We start from the raw sequence: 20030 nt of genomic DNA on the forward strand, positions 1-20030 counted from the left end.
GCAACGCCTCGTCAACATACTTCGGGTGGTTCATGGTGAAGATCAACTCCTCCCCAACGCATGACGTCCAGACCCTGTTCACGAAGTTGAGCATGTCAAAGAGATTTAAATATAGTAATTTAATAAGGAGGGACGACTATCCTCCATCCTTATCTTTTAACGGAGCCACCCCTAGATCCAATGACTATAGATAGAAGGCTAAAGGGAGTCTCACTAAGACAAATAAATTATTATTTCACATCATTTTCACATTTCTAATTTGTATTTGTTTTATAATTTTTTATATTTATATATTTTCAGCCAATAATTTTACATTTTGATATATTATAAATAAATCAGTCTTGATAATAAAAGGAAATCGATGGACAAATTTCATTATACATAATTTTATCCTACTTTCTATCATAGATTGTTTCTAAAATTTAAACGTATGATATTTAAGCCATAGTTTTATATTTCTAGAATTTGAACTTATGATATTTAAGTCATAAAGTAATAATTTTATAGTTGCAAACTAAAGTATATAATAGATTTTAAAAATCAAAAGGTTTTAAAAATTTATCTGTAAAATTTTGGTATGATAATTTAATAAATATAAAACAATTTTCTTTAAAAAAAACATGTAACTTATTTTTTTCTAGATAAATTGTATTCGCAGTTGATTGAATGAATTAGACTAAAATTTCAATTCTTAATTTGTTTAGTTGGCATTATATATCTAAATTTTTAGCTCGACTAATTCTAATCCTAGGGAAGCTTCACCAGGTATCTAAACTTTTAACTTGACTAATGCTAAGATGGCCGGCCATCTGGTTCCATTCCGACTTTGATTTAATTGAATGCATACTAAATTAAAACAATAAAAAAATCTTGTTTATAAATAGTAATATATGATATATTGAATAAATTGAGCTTTAAGCATTAAAAAAACATTATATTAGTTTAATTTGTCAAATTTTATAATAAATTTTACACAAGAATAATAAAAAAAATGACTTACCTTTAGAGTGGTCAATTTAGATTGCTCTATCTTCGTCAAATAATTTAAATAGATTAAATTAAAATTTTATCAATTTAAATGAGGATCTAGGCGGTCGACCCACTTGAACTAGTGACCTGTGAGGGTTGATCCGTGGTGGGCTCAAATTGACATGTGAGTTGAGAAAAAAATTTCTTCTAAAATATAAACCTAAAATGAAAAATTCAATAGGCTCGTAGGCTTGACCTGCCTAATTCACAATCCAAACTTAAAATTTTTAACCTTTTCTATATAATGTTTTATATTTTTTATGGGCTCATGGCTGACCTGCCTAACCCGCAATCCGTCTTGAATTGGGTTGGGAATTTTTTTAATGGCGAGTTAACTAGCCCCACCCTGCCTCATCATATGATAGGTTTTTGACAGGTCAACCCGCCCCACCATGGGTTGGTCAGTTCGACAACACAACCCACATTTAACAAAACATTAAATGAATATTTTATTTTTTAAAAAAGTATTAAATAGGCACTCGCCGTTATATTTATCCCGAGAATATCCTTACTTTTAGTGTTATTGTAACAATTATGACTAACTACTATAATGTGTAGCAATTATGACTATCTACTATAACATATAGTAGCTATTGATTAACTACTGCAATACTATAACAACACTTAATTTTAGTGCTACAGCTACCATTAGTTGTTAAGTATAATAACTACTCTTAACTTCTAGAATATATAATAGTTAATACAATACTATTATAATATTGCAATTATTAAGTAGTTACTGTAACTATTTTAAAATAATTTTAACCAAATTAATTAAAAAATATTTTAATATAATAATATTTAGGATTTAATATCCAAAATTTTAGAATACAGTTATATCTATGTAGTAATTAAGTTAATTATGTAACCGTTCGTGTTATAACTATTTTAAAATGTGATTTTAATAAATTTTAAACAATTTTAATCAAATTGTAAAAAATTTGATATAATATATATATAATAATTTTGATTAAAATAAAATAGTTGATTTTTTTATGTTATAAACAACGCTAAACCTTCAACTTTTGAGTCTTTGTATAATTTGAGGTAATATTTGATTTTTACAAAAAAGTTTTAACCTCAAAAAAAAAAAAAAGTTCTAAACGTAAATTTTAAAAATACTTAATATTTCAACTTGGGTTCAAGTTGCCATCCATCTATGAGATAAGTGGCTCTTACACCTATTAAATAACACTTTTATTTCAATAAAAGTAAAAAACTATATAAAAAATAAAAATATGTTCTAATCATTAATAATAAAGAACAAAAAGTATAATCGTTACAGAAATGTTTAGTATTTGTCAACAAAACTGAAATAAATATCAGATTTATTCATGGCCAATTGTGAACTACTATTTGTTTTTTTTTTTTTTTTGCAAACAATAAATATTAAAAAAAAAATCAATCCAACAAGACTAAGAAAAACTAAATTTTAAGAACAAGACAGAGTTGGCAAGGAACCAGATCATCATATGTTGAAATAGAATTACCTGAGATAAGTTAGTTGGCCAAATGACCTGCTCTAAGCAACAAAAGATCCAGATATAAATAACCGAACTGGAGCATCCAAAAAGTATATATGATGCGCGCATCTACTTTGACAAAGTCGGCATGAACAAGAAGTCACCAGTGGGGTCGAGCTCCTTTGGACTGTCTGGCAATTGGCAAGGTTCATCTGATTCGATCTTCGGAACACTAGGTAGCCCTTTAATATGCATATTTGTAGCTTCCTCCTGTAACTTGGATGATGGAATGCTGCCTTCAGATTGTACCTGCGGCTGCTGAGATTGAGAACCCACAGCAACAATTTCAGGTTGTAGCTGCTGCTGCTGCTGAGATTGAGAACTGAAAGCAATGGCTTCTGTTTGTGCCCCTTCTGCTACACCCGCCGCCTTCTGGAATACATCAGGACTCAAAAGACCATAGAACAGTGGCTCGGGACCTTGAGGCGCACAAGTTGTTGATTGGCTGGGGAGAATATCTACGGTTATGCGCCCGAAAACTGTATTTTGACCTTGAGATCGCTTGATCTTGGAAATATGTTTCTTACCAGACAAATGACACTCAAATACAGCTAGTGTATCGCACCTAACATTGCATACAGTGCAAACCATAGGTTGATGCTTTTGGCGCTCTTGATTTCTAGCTCCTGCAACCTCATGTCTCTTCAACCGCCTTCCATCCAGCTGATAGCTCATTGCTCTTTTCTTCGTGCCATGCCTTCTGTCATAATTATTCATCCTTGCCATCCTTCCACGTCCAGTAGTCATCCTTGCAATCCTTCGACGTCCCTCTACTGCAGGAACATCAATACAATCTGGAACATCAATAAAATCTGGCATCGTTGATGTTGTTGCCTCTTTTTCAGCTCTCTCTTCCTTTGAAGATTCAGATTGTGTTGCAACAGTCTGACATGGAACTTCAGGTTCCACCTTGTGACCAATTCCTGCAATTGCAGGCATTAGACTCTCTGATGCAGCAGAACATCTGTTTGCTTCAGAAACTTCAGACGATACAACAGTCACCGATGGAGTAGGCTTTATGTTTGTCTCACTAGTTGGAGCAGTTTCAAGTGTAAAACTGGTATTCCCAGAGATTGCAATTGCATTTTCAGCTTCACCAACTTGGCCAGATGAAACAGGTGCACTAGTCACTATTTTCTCTCCTCTTAGATGAGAAAATATGTTTGTTTCAGCCAGAGATGGAAGATTGGCCCCTTCCATGCTTGGGAACAGTAATTCAGATTTGCCTACATAATTAGAATGTAGATCAGCCATCAGATTCTGCTGAGCTTGTATCTCTTGGAGTTTTTGCACAGTTTTCTTGTGTCGTTTTCCATTTTTGTGCTGTTCCAGAACTTCTAACCTATTACAGTCCACCCTGCAAATATCACACCAAGCAATTGGAAAGAGAGGTTGCATTGGTACTTTACTTTGTAGCGCTGCACTAACTGCAGGGGTGGGATTCCCATCCACAACCGACAATGATCCTGTCATCGATACTATTGCAGGATTTGGCGATTGGCTAGTTATGGACAGGTGATTTAGACTACTTCCCCTTTTACCCTTTGTTCCTTGTCCTCGCCCTCTGCCATTATAGGAAGGTTCACCAACACCATGCTTGGATGGGTTGAGGCTGAAGTTGCCGTTGCCTCTGCCTCTGCCACCTCGGAAAGAAAAACGACCTCTTCTACCACCACCCCTTTGTGTGTATCCACCACCCACCTGCAGAAACACTTCAAAGCTTCTTACGAAAAAAACAAATGAGTTGTTGTGTTGGAGAAAATAAAAAATATTTAATCTAACATGCATTATATAAGCAGATGCAGCAAAATAGAATCACGAGTTGACTGCAATTGCCAGTGAGCCGAAGTAATCTGTTAGGAAGGAACAAAAATTTTCATGTCCATGAAAGAGTACAAAAAAAAAAGATTCCTGTGGCTAAAATCCAGAATCAGTAAAACCTATAATGTAGAGAAGTATACAGTAGACTGACTCAAGAACACAAAATAATGAAAGTCCTGGACAATCCAAGAATGGATGTCAAGTCCATAATAAGAAAGGAATGCATATATTGGCTCCCTATTACTTGAGTCATTGAGATATGGCAATAGCAATTCTAGTTGCAGTATTTGAAATGTTGAGAATCTCAACTAATCCAAACTGAGATTTGAAATCTGAGGCCAAGCCACGTTTTCTACCCCCGGCTGGCTGGAGAAGTGCCACCCATCTCGAGTGTTGGTGCCAGAGGTGTGACAAAGCAAACATCGAAAGAAAAGACAAGGAAAGGAGAGAACACAAGTGGAACACCCGTTCTGAACACAAAGAGGATATGGAGGATGTCTCGGGCGGTGATAAGGTCAAGGAGGGTTTTAGGAGCAGTTGAGGACTGAGGAGTGGTTGTGTGCATCTCAAGAGGCTTGAGAAGTTGTCATTGTTGTCGCAAGCACTCTTAGAGTAGTCACATGTGTCTTGAGAGTTCGTGAGTGGTTATGTGCATCTCAGTAGTCTCACAAAGTCACCGCCATCATCGTCAACAGTAGCATAGTGATTGCACGCATCTCAGGAGTCTCGCTAATGCAACACAATGAACAAATAATGCTTGCACATAGAAAAGCTCACCTAGAAAAAAGAAAATTAAAAACTATATTAACTCAAATACATGGGATCCTAACCTCTTTTCATAGATTGACAATACAACTAGCCTATCCTAATAAAACATTAGCATACTTTTCTTTAAAAAAAATTAAACAACCTTTTTAAAAGGTTTCCACTTATTTCTAAATATAAAAATCATTTTTTTAATTTTCCATCAAATTATAAAAATTAATGACTTGGACAACTTTAAATAATTTAAGTAAAATTGAAATTCTTTACTTAGTCATTTTCCTCAACTAAAGAGAACTCAACAACCAAAGAGAACTCCTCATTGTCGAGTGAGAGGTGGAGGAGTCCAAGTCAAGTTCAGTGGCACCATATACCACATATAGGTGCAAAGCAAAGGCATCTCTTTGGTCGATTGGCAATTGTTGGTTTATTTATTTGTGCAACTTGGGGGTAAGGTGTTGTCGCTCATCCTTGGTAATCCCAGTGTCTTTAGTCTCAGGACGTCCTTTCCCATGGGCTGGGTACGTGTGGGTGCTTTTATTAGAGAAATCACTGTTTGAGAGACCATAATTCACTTAATATGAGGAGAAGATTATGTCACTAATAGGAGCGCAGGAGTACACACTCATAGTATATAACTTGTAGGCAATTCAACAAACAAAGAGAATTGACTTAAATGGATATCGATATGGTAGTAAGTTCTCAACATTGAAAATGAATTAATGGCATATGCATTAGCACTAATATTTTCCATAACTTAGAAAGGACCCAAAGAGGGGGCATGAAACTTTTTGAAGGAGTTTTTAGGAAAGTGTTCTATGAGAATGTTATTGGTTTTGAGTTTCGCAGGGCCCACTAGGAGCTATTGGTTCACTAATGATACCATCTCCTTTCTTTTCAAATTTGGATTGTGTAAGAATGTGGTAGAGTTATTTCAAAGGTTGGATCCCTTTAATGGGTGACTTAGATTTGAGCTTTTGGTTTACTGGGCTTAGCTAGGTACATCCTTGCTTAGCTAGATACATTCTGATATTTTGGCTATTGTGTTTAAAAAATAGCTATTTTCTTGTTCGTCGTGAGTAACAAAGAGATCATAAAGCCAAGGTTAGCCATGCATGACATGATCCAAACACTTTAAAAATATGTTACACCATATCTTATCTTTATATGAGCCCATTTATACTAGAACCAACCACCTTTATATAACCATTATTGTCCTCCCCACGATAGTGCCTTAAGGTAAAAGTAAACTCCTGGAGGAATTTAGCCACCTAGCATATTTAGTGTTCAACTTCTTTTGTATTTGGATGTAAGAAGTACTAATGTCTGAAGGGGTAGATAATAATGTAAAATTCTATGTTATATGTAGAGTCATATTTGTCAAGTCTCATTGAGTTTCTCACTTAATAAGGTAATATGGTGTCCTTATTAGCTTAGAGTTCCTTCAATTGCTACACTAGAAACATCAAAGGTTAAAATGAGTGGTTTAGAAAGGTCCAGATATATGTGGACATAGGCCTTAATCATCTTTTCTTAAAAGGAAACAAAGACATGTTTAGATTAATAAACCTCACCATTCTTGACACAACTTGTGACAGGCACCATAATCCCTAAAGAAACGTTTGTAAGAGGTCATAAAGAGATGAAAACTTTGAGCTCCTTAGGTGGTGGTGAGTTTAAGCCAATTTTTAATTGCTCCTTTTTTTCTATATGTAGGGATGCCTGATGGAGAAACTATGAACCTAAGGAAGATGACTTGAGGCTGTAGAAATGAGCAATATTGACATATAACTTTTCAATCCGAAGGGTATCAAGGACAATTTACATATGCTCTAATTAAGGTGCCATAAGTTTTGTATATTAAAGTGTCGACAAAGTAGCCTGCTAAGAATTTTCCTAAAGACAGTCTTAGGACTTGGTTTATTTCCTTTGAGGCATTCGAAAATCTAAAGGCATAACTATTTGTTCATATACTCGTTTTGTTTATTTCCTTTGAGGCATTTGAAATACAAAGGTATAACTATTTGTTTGTATACTCGTTGTGTTTTGAAGGCAATCTTCCATTTATAACTTATGCTAATTCCAATCTGATGGTATTTACTACACAATTAGAACTTAGAGAATCACTAGGTTCCTAATAACAAATCAAACATGTTATTGAGTCTAGAGATACAGAAATCCAATACTTAATGATGATTTTGTTAATGGTATGTCATTGATGCAAGGATTGATGTTTTCCTTAATAAAGTCTTCCTATTAGTATCCTTTAACCTATTAGTTCAATGCATTACACGAATTCATGTGGTAGTGTGGAAGGTTTACGACAACTATGATCTCAAAACAAATTTTTGTTTGTGGGGATATGGATGGGTAGCAGGGTATAGTAAACTGTTCAAGAATTGTATCCTATAACTCATCTAAGATCTCCTTGACATTAGGAATGGTCTCCTAGTGAGGCACTATGACCAACAATAAGGTCCTAAGTTACCAAGGCTACCTTCACTCCTGAGTCATTCCCTTTTGATATTGTAATACTTGGTAAGTTGCTTGCAAATGAGGTTCTTTTAAGTTATGCATGAATTAACTAATTACACTTACTACATGAATTGACTAATCATGCTTATTGCATATGTTATATCTAATAGTGTATAAGACAAATAAATTTTCCTATTGTCATTCATACATTTCCTTATCTACTACGGCTTCTTTCCCTATCATGCAAGTTTGAGATTTGGATCTATTGGAGCCTAGCAGGTTTGCATGTTACTTGTCTATTTCTATTAGGGGATAAAAATGTCTTGCTTAGAGTGAACCACATCATTTCACTCACTTATATGATCAACATATGCTAAGAGCATAGTGATTCCATTAAAGAAACCCAATAATAAATAATGTGGGATCCCCTTGGCAATCATAACTCTCATAAATTCCTGCCCGTAGTAATTGCTTAAGTTCATATAAGGTTTAACACAACATGAGCTTCCAAATTATTTCCATTTCTCTGTACAAATTTACATTCTTGACATCAAAGTCATTCTCAGTCTCTTCTCAGTCTCTAAGCTTGATTCTTGGACTTGCATTAGTTCAGGACAACCATCTTCTTCCTTGTGCCTTGTCAAGTCTCAAATTTTCAATGACTGTGTTGGTATTTTCAAGTACAGGTTCAGATGCACTATCAGACGCATGTTCAACTGCAGGTTCAGACATAGGATTTGACATGAACTTTAATATTGACTTAAAACATTGGAAGTAATGACAAGTCATCCAAGAAATCCATATTCTTATCTTCTAGTGTGGAATTCTCCCCTTGATGATAACACTTGTAACCTTTTTCTGAGTTGATGAATAACCCGAACATCCTAGGGACAAGATTATTTGTAGTGTGTATGTTTGAATAAAATGCCGAGAGTGTTTCCATTGGACTCTTGAACCCCATGATTTTGGAAGACAAATGATATATGAATAAGTAGACCAAAAAACAAGTACCTAAAAGTTGTCAAGATTACCAAAGAGACCTAAATTTTTTGAACTCTTCTAACCGTGTTATACGTAACGTTTTATAAGTCAAAATTTATTAAAAAAAAAACAAGTGAGAGATAGACAGGGGAAAAAGGGGCAATGAAGGCTGAGTAAAATGATAAAATCTAATTACGAAAATTAGTAAAAGAATCTAGATATAAAGGCTAGTAAAAGGAAAAAAAATGGCAATGAATGCTGAGCAAAAAGGGAAAAAATTCTGCTACAAAGGCTGGTAAAAGAAAAATCAGCAATAAAGGTGAGAAAAAGGAAAAAATCCAGATATAAAGAATAATAAAAGAAAGAAATTGGCAATAAAGACCAACTAAAAGAGAAAAATCTAACTATAAAGGTTGATAAAAGAAAATGTTCCTCCTCCGTGTTGGCCCTGGGACGCCGGGACGGGTTGGCGGGGGCGCTGGGGTGAGCGTATTTGCCTTTTTGCCACCATGATAAAAGAAAATGTTGGCAATTAAAGGTCAAGCAAAAGGGAAATAACTAGTTATAAAGGTTGTAAATGGAATCCTGCTATAAAGGCTAGTAAAAGAAAAAATTGACAACGAAAGTCGAGCAAAAGTGAAAAATCAAATTATAAAGGCTAGTAAAAGGAATTTAGTTATGAAAGTTGATAAAAAGAAAAAAATTTCGAAATGACAGCCGAGAAAAAAGAAAAATTAAGCTATGGAGGCTAGCAAAAGGAATATGAGAAAAATAAGCAATGAAGGCCGGGTAAGATCAACCACCAATGATGGAAACTAGAGAAAAAAATCTAATTATGAAGGTGAGTAAAATGATACAAGAAAAATTTGGGATTGGATGAGAATAAAGTAATGATGATGGTGGAATAAAATAATAAAAGGTAGATATGACAATAGATGTGCAGAGAATGCGGTGGAGGAAATGATGTGTGATAATAAAGAGAGAAGGAGAAGACAAATGTAGGTGAATTATAAGATTATTGTTGAACCAGGTAACACCGAACCTGGGGCTACCGGCCCGACCCCACAAAAGTTTCCCACCGGCCACTAGAGTAAATCGGGAAACGCTTACAGCGGACGACCTAGAAGCCCAGGATCTTGTAGTTGTACACCCCATTTGAAGGAAAAATCCCTACAAATGCATTGTAGCTGGGGATCAAACCGCGAGTGCCTAGGTGATAACTTGACACCCTTTCGCTGCACCGTAGCCCCAGGGCTGAATTACAAGATTATAAGATTATTGATTTAGGAAATGAAGGTGAATTACAAGATTATTGGTTTAGGGTTATGATTAAAGGTGTCACGAGGAAAAGAAAAAAATTAGAGAAGAAGAGGAAAAAGAACAAAGGCGAGAATAAAAAAAAAAGATTTTAGAAGATAACAGTGACGAGGAGCAAGAATATAGAGATAAACACAAAATCAAAAACCAAGAAGTTATCTTGGACATGAAGCAATGAGAGAAATCACATTCCAAAACAAAAGTTATCATTGTCAAGTTTAATGGGTAGAAAAAATATTGCATCCATTAGTAAGAAGATTTATGTTGCCGAGGTATTTCTCTAATTGAGGATAAAGATGAAATTTTGATTTTTTGTTTTTGTTTTTTTACCCTTTTTTGGTTTTCTAGGTGTATATATACACATAATTAGGGTTAAGAGGTGATGACAGAAAGAGAAAGCGAAAAAATAAGATAAGGGAATGATAACAAAAGATATAAGAAAAAACGAAGTAGAAGAACTAAGGTAAAGGAAAATAAGATTAAGAGAATATGAAGATAAAAAGGCAGCCCGGTTTATGAAGCTCCCGCCAATGCGAGATCTTGGGGAAGGCTTGGACCATATTGGGTAATTGTACACAATCTTACCTTACATTTTGCAATAGACTGTTTCCAGAACCTTAAGGTCACATGAATATGAAGATAAAGAGAAGATAAATTAGGAACAAAATATAGAATACAAAAGAAAGAAAAAAGGAAAAAAATTAACTTCATATTTGTAAGGAGAGAATAAGGAGAGAAGAACCAAACCAATTATCAAAATGCAAATGATTCATGAATGAGAGCGATGTTGAAGCTTGAGGATAATAGTGAATTAAAGGATAACTAATACTAAGACCAAATCACCAAGTTTCGACATTGATATTATGTTGAAAATTAAAAATTATATTAATTAAAAATTTAGGGTAGGGTTTTAGGATTTACCCTAACCCTTTTTATAGATTGATAATATGACTTATTCTTCATAAAATAATGCTCATAAAATAACAGACTTTTCTAATAAAAATCTTAAAAACTGTATTAGAGTTTTCTAGACAAACTTATCTACAAAAGAATATTCTTATGAAAACAAGCTATGTTATCATATCCCATAATTTATGAAATATTTTAGCATGTACATGGTTACAAAATTATGTTTTCCCACAGCTTTTATCATCTCAATAATGAAGTTTTCCTATGAAATAATCAAGCCTAATGTCTATCAAGTTCCACACCTCCTTTCAATATCCACGGCACTAGTAACCTCACTCTATTTCCTAATACATTTACTAGTAAATAATAAATCCCTCTACCGTGGCCATAGCCTATGACTTCCTCATAGGAGAAAGTGATTCTTGGTTGATTTGGATCACATTCCCATAAATCTTTTGCCTCATTCAAGGTCTAGACTGTAGCTCGCCCCTATCATTGCCTCTATGAATGATCTCCCTTTGGGTGGGTTGCAGATTCAAGCATCAACATTGTTAGTGATGTCCTTTAAGCCTACCCTTTTCCTTTTTGTCTTCTTGATGCTTCTAACAAGAAGATCCCTTGCCTCAAGGTCTTTTGATCTCTCTCCTTTGTCTTACTCTAATTTCATTAGTTTTACCTAGGCAAAATATTCATCAAGATTATTATTCTCCACATGAAGATCACTCACTGAAATTGAAAACCAACCTAGACCAGGAAAAAGTGAGACCCTACCTAACTAGTTGAAATTAAAGCTCCTAGTTTCGATAGTTGATAAGACCCGACCATATTTCTAGATTAAGGAGCTGAAATGGAGCATTATTTTAATTGGAACAACATAGCCCAAACATAATTTAAGAAGGTCAAACTCATATGTCTTGTTGAAAAATTATTCACAAAGTATCCAACATCACCCTACCACGGTAGGAGCCAAAGTTATAACACATTATACTAAAAAGAAATAAAAATTAATTTAAAAGTTTTTTTGACACACTTCAAAAAACTGAGAAGAGCCCATGTGAATAAACTTAAAACAATCTTCCTTAGGTGTAATTGAGTATCAGACTCCTTAGGTGTAATTGAGAATTAAAGTAAATTTGAGGGCTTATAGATACTTTGCAATCATAAGCTAGACTCTAGAGTAACCTTCATCCATCTCATTAATGGACTTAGGCTAGAAACCCAAAAACAAGTTAAACTATTTGCCCCTAACTTATTCTTGAGGTTTGTGATAAGGTCATAAATTTAAATAGTTCGTAAAATATTCTCCATTGAACAATCAAGTCTCATGATCAACAATGTACCACCCTTTAGAGCAACACTGTCACCATTAGAGAAATTAACTAATACCTCCCTATAGAGCACTACTACAATTAGAGAAATCAACTTATGAACCCCTTCAAGATAAAAGAGGCTTACCATTAGCATTAACCCTAACCAAAATGCACAATGTTATAATTAGCAGGGCAGTGGCCATTTGGAATCAAAATAACCCCTGAGTCTTTGCTAAAGAAGCACTATCCAGCACATAAAATAGCATCCTTCCCGACATCCTTCCCAACTCAAGGAACTGATGATAAGGAGGTTAAACCTAGAGATAACCAAGAGAGGTGAAGCAGAGACTATGGAATTTCATACAGTGCGCTTGCACTTCCTCATGTTCACAACCACTACTAATGACACATGAAAAAGCACTAGTATTTTTCATACTTATACAAAGTATGATAATAGATCATGGAAGCTTATCGTTACCAACGGAAAATGCATGAATACAGTTTCCACATAGCCCATTTCTAAGATATGACTCACATTGAAGTAGTGGTGTTTGATCCTTATTGAGATGGACATAGTTGGCAAAATTAGTCAGATTGATATGGATTGCCTAACTTGGATCACCAATAATAAAAGTTGATATAATTTTTCTTGAGAAATTAGCATGTCATAAAGATTAAAGAGAAATTTAGAGAAAAAACCTTAGGTTCAAAGAAATTATCTAGAAATTGATTTGATTACATTTTAAAAAATTAATAGAATTAATTGAAAATTTCTCAAATTGAGTTTACCATGAAAAACTTGGTTGTTTAGTCTTTTCCTTAGTCATAGCTTAATTCTTAGAGAACTCATATAAGAAGAGTCTCTGTTGTCTTATTAAGTAGCCAAGTCTTGTAGTAGCTCAAGATTCACCGCCACTAGATAAAGGATTACTTATTCAACTTCTATCACTCGCTAGAAATAAAAGACTCACCTATCTTTCTCTTACTCGGTGTCAGTAGAGCCAGCTTATTATGGAAATCATAGATTGAGAAAGAACACACTAATCTCTTAAAATAAAAAAAAGGCCTTCAACTAAAAATCAATTCAAATGTAGTGATCCAATTAATAATAACACTTTTATTTAAAAAAATACCAATATAGCATTATAGAGTTTTCTACAAAAAAAAATTACAAATTCTAATACTGGTTATAATCTATTTTATTATTTATAAATTTGTATTAATAAATATGACATTATTTGTATACCACATTATTAATAATTGAATATGTAATGACATATAATAAGTATTCTTTTTAAAATTTTAGGATATATATTGTTACTCTCATATATGAAATAATTTTGTTATATATATTTCTCGTTTTTCCATCAATTCCAATTCCTATGATTTTGTTGGTCCAATGCAACCAATACTTTAAATCTTTGACTGTCCAATTCCAATCTTGATATCAATTTTTGACAAACCATGTTCCTTGTGAACATTATCTACATCATTTTAGTTAGGCTCTAGCTTTACGACCTCTTTGTAAGCCATTATGGAAAAGGCAACACCTACATCTTTAAACTCTATGAGTAGAATGTTAAGTTGTACCTGAACATGCCTAACCCAACCCAACTAAAATCAAAAGCAGCACAATCTTCAAGATGCAGTCTTCAAGACAGTCCTTTCACCTTCCAACAGTCTCATTTTGAGAAAAGAAAAGAATTGACACTATGGTCGGCCTGATACCTCATCTGAAGATCATCTCATCTCCTTAGGGTTATAAATATAGATAAGTACTAAGATATAACTCTTAAACAATTAGAGCTGATGAACTAGCATGCAATAGACTTTTTCTGACATCATAGTTGTCTAAGCTTTCATACTGTAGCATGAAACTTTAAAACGTCTGAACTAAATAGGCAAGTCAAAAGATTCTTACAAAGAAAAAAGTTTTATTAGGGAAAGCATAAATCTTTGCATTATCTTTACATTATTAATATCCTTAAAAGGATAGCTCTCGGAGAATAAGTGTTGAAAGTCATGTCATCAACAAAATCGTCATAAGTATATGTTCCTTCTATCTAGACTAACATGCTTGATTTGAAGGCAAGGATACAATGGTCCTCCAAAATTGACTTGTGTAGCGGATACCATCATATAACAATTAGCATAGGTGATGAATGGAAGATTGCCTTCAAAACACAGGATGGATTATACGATTGATTACCTTTACAATTTTGAACACCCTAAGTTCGTTCATGAGGGTAATGAACCAAGTCTTAAGACCATTTAAAAGAAAATTCTTAATAGTCTAGATTGATGACATCTTAATACCAATAAGGCCCACAACACCCACTTAGAGCTTACTTAATTGTCTGTAATACTGTAATAATCCCTTCAGACAAAAAAGTCTAAAGAAGTGCTCATTACTACATTACCAAGTCTTATTCTCCACATTCATCCGCAAATTATCTCTAGAGATCTTGACAAGATTAGAAAATGATTAAGAATTGGTCTGAACCCACTACTGCCAAAGAAGCTTAAGTTTTTATGCCTTTGTAACCTTCTACTGACATTACATTAGGAATTTTAGCACTATTAATTCATTCAACTTTAATCTAGGGCTAATGGAAAATGGAAAATGTTGATGAAGAAGCAACACATGAGTGGTGGCATCACCAATTGGTATTTGGGAGGTACATGGTGACTGGGTACAGGAGCCAATTTTGGTAATAAAGGTGAGATAGAAAAGCAACCGTTCAATGTTGAGCCGTGAGAGAGGAATTTGTGTGTAAAGTGAGCAAGGGAATAGAAACAACGATCTCACAGTCACCGAGGAAGAATTGTATTGCAAAGGCATACATGATGGGTGTGGTGGCATGGATAGTGATCAATTTATGATTAGCTACATTGGCTAGCAGGCCATAGACACTTGATTCTTATAGAAGGATCATGCATAAAGGGAGGTTAAGTCGCACCTTCGTTAGAAGAGAGGTAGCAAACAATGCAACTCAATTAGGCATAGTGAGGTTTCTACGAGATATGGCAGTCACGTTTTACAAGGGCAGGGATAATGACAACAAATACAATAGGTGCTAATGTTTTTCTTTAATCTCTATAACCCCAATTCCCCCACATGACTACCCCTACAAAATAATAAACATTATCCTCTACTAGCATTTAACAAAATGCAAACAAAAACAAGGTTCTCCTTCATGCCAAAATAGCAGACAAAGTCCAAACTTCTCCATCTTGCCTCCTTTCATCCAACAACATTGTAGCTATCAATCATTCCTAGTCATTTTAATGTAAGCTATCCCTTTTGGGATATCACCATGCAAAAGGTAAGAACCAACTTGCATATGAGGTTAAGATCCAACAAAAGCATAACAATTTATAAAGAGAGCGACGTGAAAATTCACAATGTAAATCTAGTTCGAATGATCGAGATCTTTGAGTAATGACTTCAATAATAAACAAGTTCACATCAATTCAATGTGATGCAACCTCTTCAGAGAAATACCTTTATTTAATTTTGATAGTTAGTTACTTTTATGCTGCTAAAAAACTTTTCTAAAAAAGTCACTATCCTCTAGTACTAAGAACAACATAAAATAAAACAAAATAAAATAAAACAAAATAAAATAAAATAAATTTAACCATACTTTAGCATCCAAAAAATTTATACTAGCCCACAAAAAAAACTTTACTGTGATCAGTTTCTATGCAATTTTATTTTTATAATTTTCATTACATATCAAAAATTGAGTTGGCGATGACAATAGAAATTACCACTATCATTTAAGATGCTAAGCATGAGGATTTTGGAACTTCAGTAATCTAGTACGAATGAATACATCATATCCATGAAAACTAAATTAGACAACTTAGAATGTTTCAAAAAATACATTGTATCACTTAAACAATGTCATATTTTTGAGAAGCTAAGTTCATTCGTGAATGTCATGATATACATAAACATGGATCTAGACATGAGCTGCATAAATAATAGAATAGAAGACCTAGTTTTAGTAGTCATTCAGACGGAAATGCATTCTTTTATTAATTAGCATGACAGATTCTTTTGACTGCTATACCATAACCAACCACCAACAAGCACGATTTGCCAAGTTGTTAGAGTCATTATGAAAGAAAACCCAAACCACAAACACAGACAACATCAATTAAGCCACTAAAACATATCCCTTCATCTGTTTACTCAATCCCAATTCAAGAAGAGTTATAGGTGATGACAACCAATGAAACAGATCCCTCCATCTCCTTACATAGTCCCAGTTCAAGAAGAGTAATAAATGATGTTAGCCTTAGTCTTGGTATCACTAGGAGAAAAACATAAACACTAATAGTTACCATGAGCTCAAAAAACTTTAAAGTAAATTCAGGATTTGAGTCCAGTAGAATTGTCCAATGAATTGATTCCTTTATGAACTAACCTCCCACACTATCATACAAACCCATCAGAACAATTTGGACTACGCATGTAAATTAAAGAGTTTTGAAAAAAAACATTTTTAGGTAAAGTATGAGTCATTGAGTTGTGTCAACGTTGTCAGTGCTAAAATCTATGACTTAGCAAGTACATGAGCTCCCGTCATGGCATTAACAAAATCACAACCAAGTGCCAACTTCTCAAAGCTAAACCTGATGGCATGCTAGACATTGTAAAAAGGATCATAATAAATTTCTCCAAAATTGTTGATGAGTATCAAGGAGTCAGAACTAATAATGAATGGAATATTACTTTTACAAGATAGGATGAATTGTGAAAATGACAATCATGCTAGCTGGATTAATTGAATGGAAGAGTTGGTGATGAATGAAAGATTACTTTTACAACATAGGATTAGTTGTACAAAAGATTGGTCATACTCTTGAACCTTTCAAATACCCTACCGCATTCATGTGTGATAAATCAAGTCCTGTGACCCTACATAGTTCTTGGTAGTCTACTTTGATAATAAGATATATCCTTACTTAAAGCAATTATAATTAGTCGTTATAACTCAAAAGTTGCCTGGCAATCTCAAGAATATTCTTTTTTTTTTCACATCCCTAGATATCCTTCCTCATTTTTATGTCTAATAAAGGTATTTTCATAGACTTTCAAAAAACTAAGATCAAGAATTGACTTGAATACACCTGATTGCATTCCTTAGCAAGAATATAGCAATAAGATAGTCCTTTAAATTAAATTCTTTTTGTACTATATCAAACCAAACCTTGTATTAGTTAAAATGAGCTGAGATAAATTCAAATGAATTCTAGTCATTTAATATTTTTTCATTTAAATTTTTTACATTTAAAAACATTATATCAATTAGATAGTTAAATTAAAAAGGATAAAATAAAATTGAATTTTACTTATTTTTTACTTCAATGCATGTAAGATGAATATTCAGCCAAAGTTTTACTAATTTAATCTTCTTCTACTTAATTTATTTCCATTTACAAATAAAGCAATAGAAATTATAAGAAATAAGATTAAAAAAAAAAATAAAGAACATTAGCATTCAGTTTGTTGAAGCATGTCAAAGCGTATCTAAATGTCAACACACTATACAACTCATTAGAACGATCATCACAAATAGCAATATCGCATATGATAGATTACTAGTGTCAATCAATATCCAATCTACAAACTTTACTTCAGTGGTAAATTTCTACTACGTCACCCAACCTAGCACAAGATCTTAAATCATGTATTGAATATACAAGACCTAATCATGATATTTTAGTTCCTCACTTGATGGGTCAAGTTCTTCTACGAGAATGATGCTATAATAAATAGAAAAAAAAAGTCTTAAAAATAAGATATCCAATAACATAAATTAGTTCAATACCTAATTTTAAACTTAAAAATATTTGGTGATTGAGATTTGCATATGCTCTGGTTATTCATACACACTTAGTCAACATGTTTCATGAAACAAAATAAAAGGAAAACGCATTTACTGAACCGCTTAAACTGAAACCTAGTATTTCTATGGGGAAATAGCATCTGATGACATCGGGTACTGTATGCAACAAATGACAAGGTTAGCAGAAGTTTAATCAAGTTTTGTAACGCAAAGAATAAGCTGAATTTATTTTTTGTGAAGGAAGGCATCCTAATTGGTGCTAAAATTTATCAAACCTCAACACCTAAACAAACACAAAACGAGCCATAAAGAAGAGGGAAGATTTTTGAAATGGTTAGGCAAAAGCAGCACAAAGAAAAGAGGAAGAAATAAATAGGAGAGCTTTGGGCGATTAGGGAAACAAGCATACCTGCGGGTGTGGGATCGCCACCGCAGCCCGATCGAGCGTGCCAAATGTCCACGCCGCCGGCACTTGAGACGCCAGGGGATTCGTCCCAAGAGGCGTGGAGAAACCGAAGGAGGATGGCTCTGGGGCCCCGTGATGCGTCGGCGGCGCTGCCATGCGGAGATCCCCGTGCAGGGCCGTGGGGGCGTGGATCTGAGAGGCCCCGGGGAGGGTGGCGGAGACTGCAGCTGGCGGCGGCGGAGCGATGGAGTGGTAGGGGCGGTAGGGATAATCGGAGGGGTGGAGGTCATAGGGGTGGTGCTGTTGGTGGTGGTAGGCGCTGTGCGCTGCGTGGAAGATCGGCTGGGAGGGGTCGTAGGCTTGGATCGGCTGGTATTGGAGGAGGCGATGCTGCTGATGCGCTTCATTGAAGGTGGCGTCGTCCATGGCGGAAGACCACGAACGTGGGACGCCGGACCAGGGCTCTCTGCTTGTTAAAAAGGCAGCTCCAACGATTTCAATATTCACTTAAACAAAAACCAAGGACCACATCTTCATCCACCAAGTCAGATTTAAGATTTGGCCAGGACAATGGTTTTTCTCAGTTCTGAGATAATTGAGGATTGAATCTTAATTTTGATGAATTAATATAAATATTTTTAATGATGGTTTGTTGCAAGTGTTCTTAATAAGAAATTTTGAAGGAGCTGGATAGACTTCACGATTATATCATATATGTCATCAAGATGTGTTTGATTTAGGGTTATCCTTAATAATCTTGGTTATCTATTTAAAATTATAAACAAAAACTCTGTTTAATTTAGATAATCGATAATTTTCGAGTAATATTTCATGTCTGATACATCAATAAAAGGGACATGCAACCCAGAATTAGAAAACCTCGTAAAACAAAGGTTTTTCTTGATTCTTTTTACCCAAAATATCCTCAAATATGAGAAAAATGTGATAAAAAATAAAAATGTAAAGGAAAAGAGAAAAATATAAAAATTAAAATAAAAAACTTTTTAAAAAATAAAAAAATTAAAAAAACATAGAAAAATTAAAAAAACGTAAAAAATTTAAAAATAAAAAAAAAATGAGAAGAAATAAAAAACATACAAAATAGAAAAACATAAAAAAAATATAAAAAATAATAAAAACGTAAAAAAAATTATAAAATATATAAAAAATAAAAACAATTAAAAACATAACAAATAGAAAAAAAACATAAAAAAATAAAAAAATTTAAAAAATATTTTAAAAAATAAAAAAGAAAAAGAAATAAAAAAAGAAAAAATAAAAAACATAAAAATAAAGAAAAAACGTGAAAAAGAAAAAAAACATAGAGTTTAAATAATAATAATAATAATAATAATAATAATAATATAGGGTTGGTTTTGTAATTAAGGGTAAAATAGTAAAATATTAAACTAGGTTATTCATTAAAACCTTCAAACAAATAAGTTTTTGTTGCATTACATAGGTTAAACCAAACAACATTTAGTTATGTTTTATTCCCCATAACCTTGGTAACTAAGGCTATACATGATAACTTGAACCAAACACACCCTTAGAGTTTTCTTTAATAGTACAAAATTAATTTTTTTCTTAAATATGTTTATTTCTTATTCTGTCTATTTTTGTATGTCTGTACATC

General features: G+C 33.6%; 1 protein-coding gene across 2 annotated transcripts; it reads right to left on the minus strand.

Moving 5' to 3' along the window:
- Positions 1-2445: 2445 nt before the first annotated feature.
- Positions 2446-18970, minus strand: LOC122023444. 2 transcript variants are annotated; one of them, XM_042581554.1, is made up of 2 exons: positions 18398-18970; positions 2446-4272 (listed from the first exon to the last, which is right to left on the minus strand). In XM_042581554.1, exons 1-2 carry the CDS (start codon positions 18799-18801, stop codon positions 2622-2624), a joined length of 2055 nt encoding a protein of 684 aa, XP_042437488.1. In that variant the 5' UTR covers positions 18802-18970; the 3' UTR covers positions 2446-2621. The 2 variants fall into 2 exon arrangements, with proteins under 2 accessions (XP_042437488.1, XP_042437487.1); XM_042581553.1 differs by having other exon boundaries at positions 2446-4253; positions 18398-18969.
- Positions 18971-20030: the final 1060 nt, after the last annotated feature.

This window comes from Zingiber officinale, chromosome 9B (genome assembly GCF_018446385.1).
Source record: "Zingiber officinale cultivar Zhangliang chromosome 9B, Zo_v1.1, whole genome shotgun sequence".
Lineage (NCBI taxonomy): Eukaryota > Viridiplantae > Streptophyta > Magnoliopsida > Zingiberales > Zingiberaceae > Zingiber > Zingiber officinale.

Coding starts and splice junctions, on each gene's coding strand:
- LOC122023444 (XM_042581554.1), bottom strand. CDS start 18,801: ATGAAGCGCATCAGCAGCATCGCCTCCTCCAATACCAGCCGATCCAAG. Junction 4,273..18,397: donor TGGCGATCCCACACCCGCAG/GTATGCTTGTTT, acceptor TTTCGTAAGAAG/CTTTGAAGTGTTTCTGCAGG.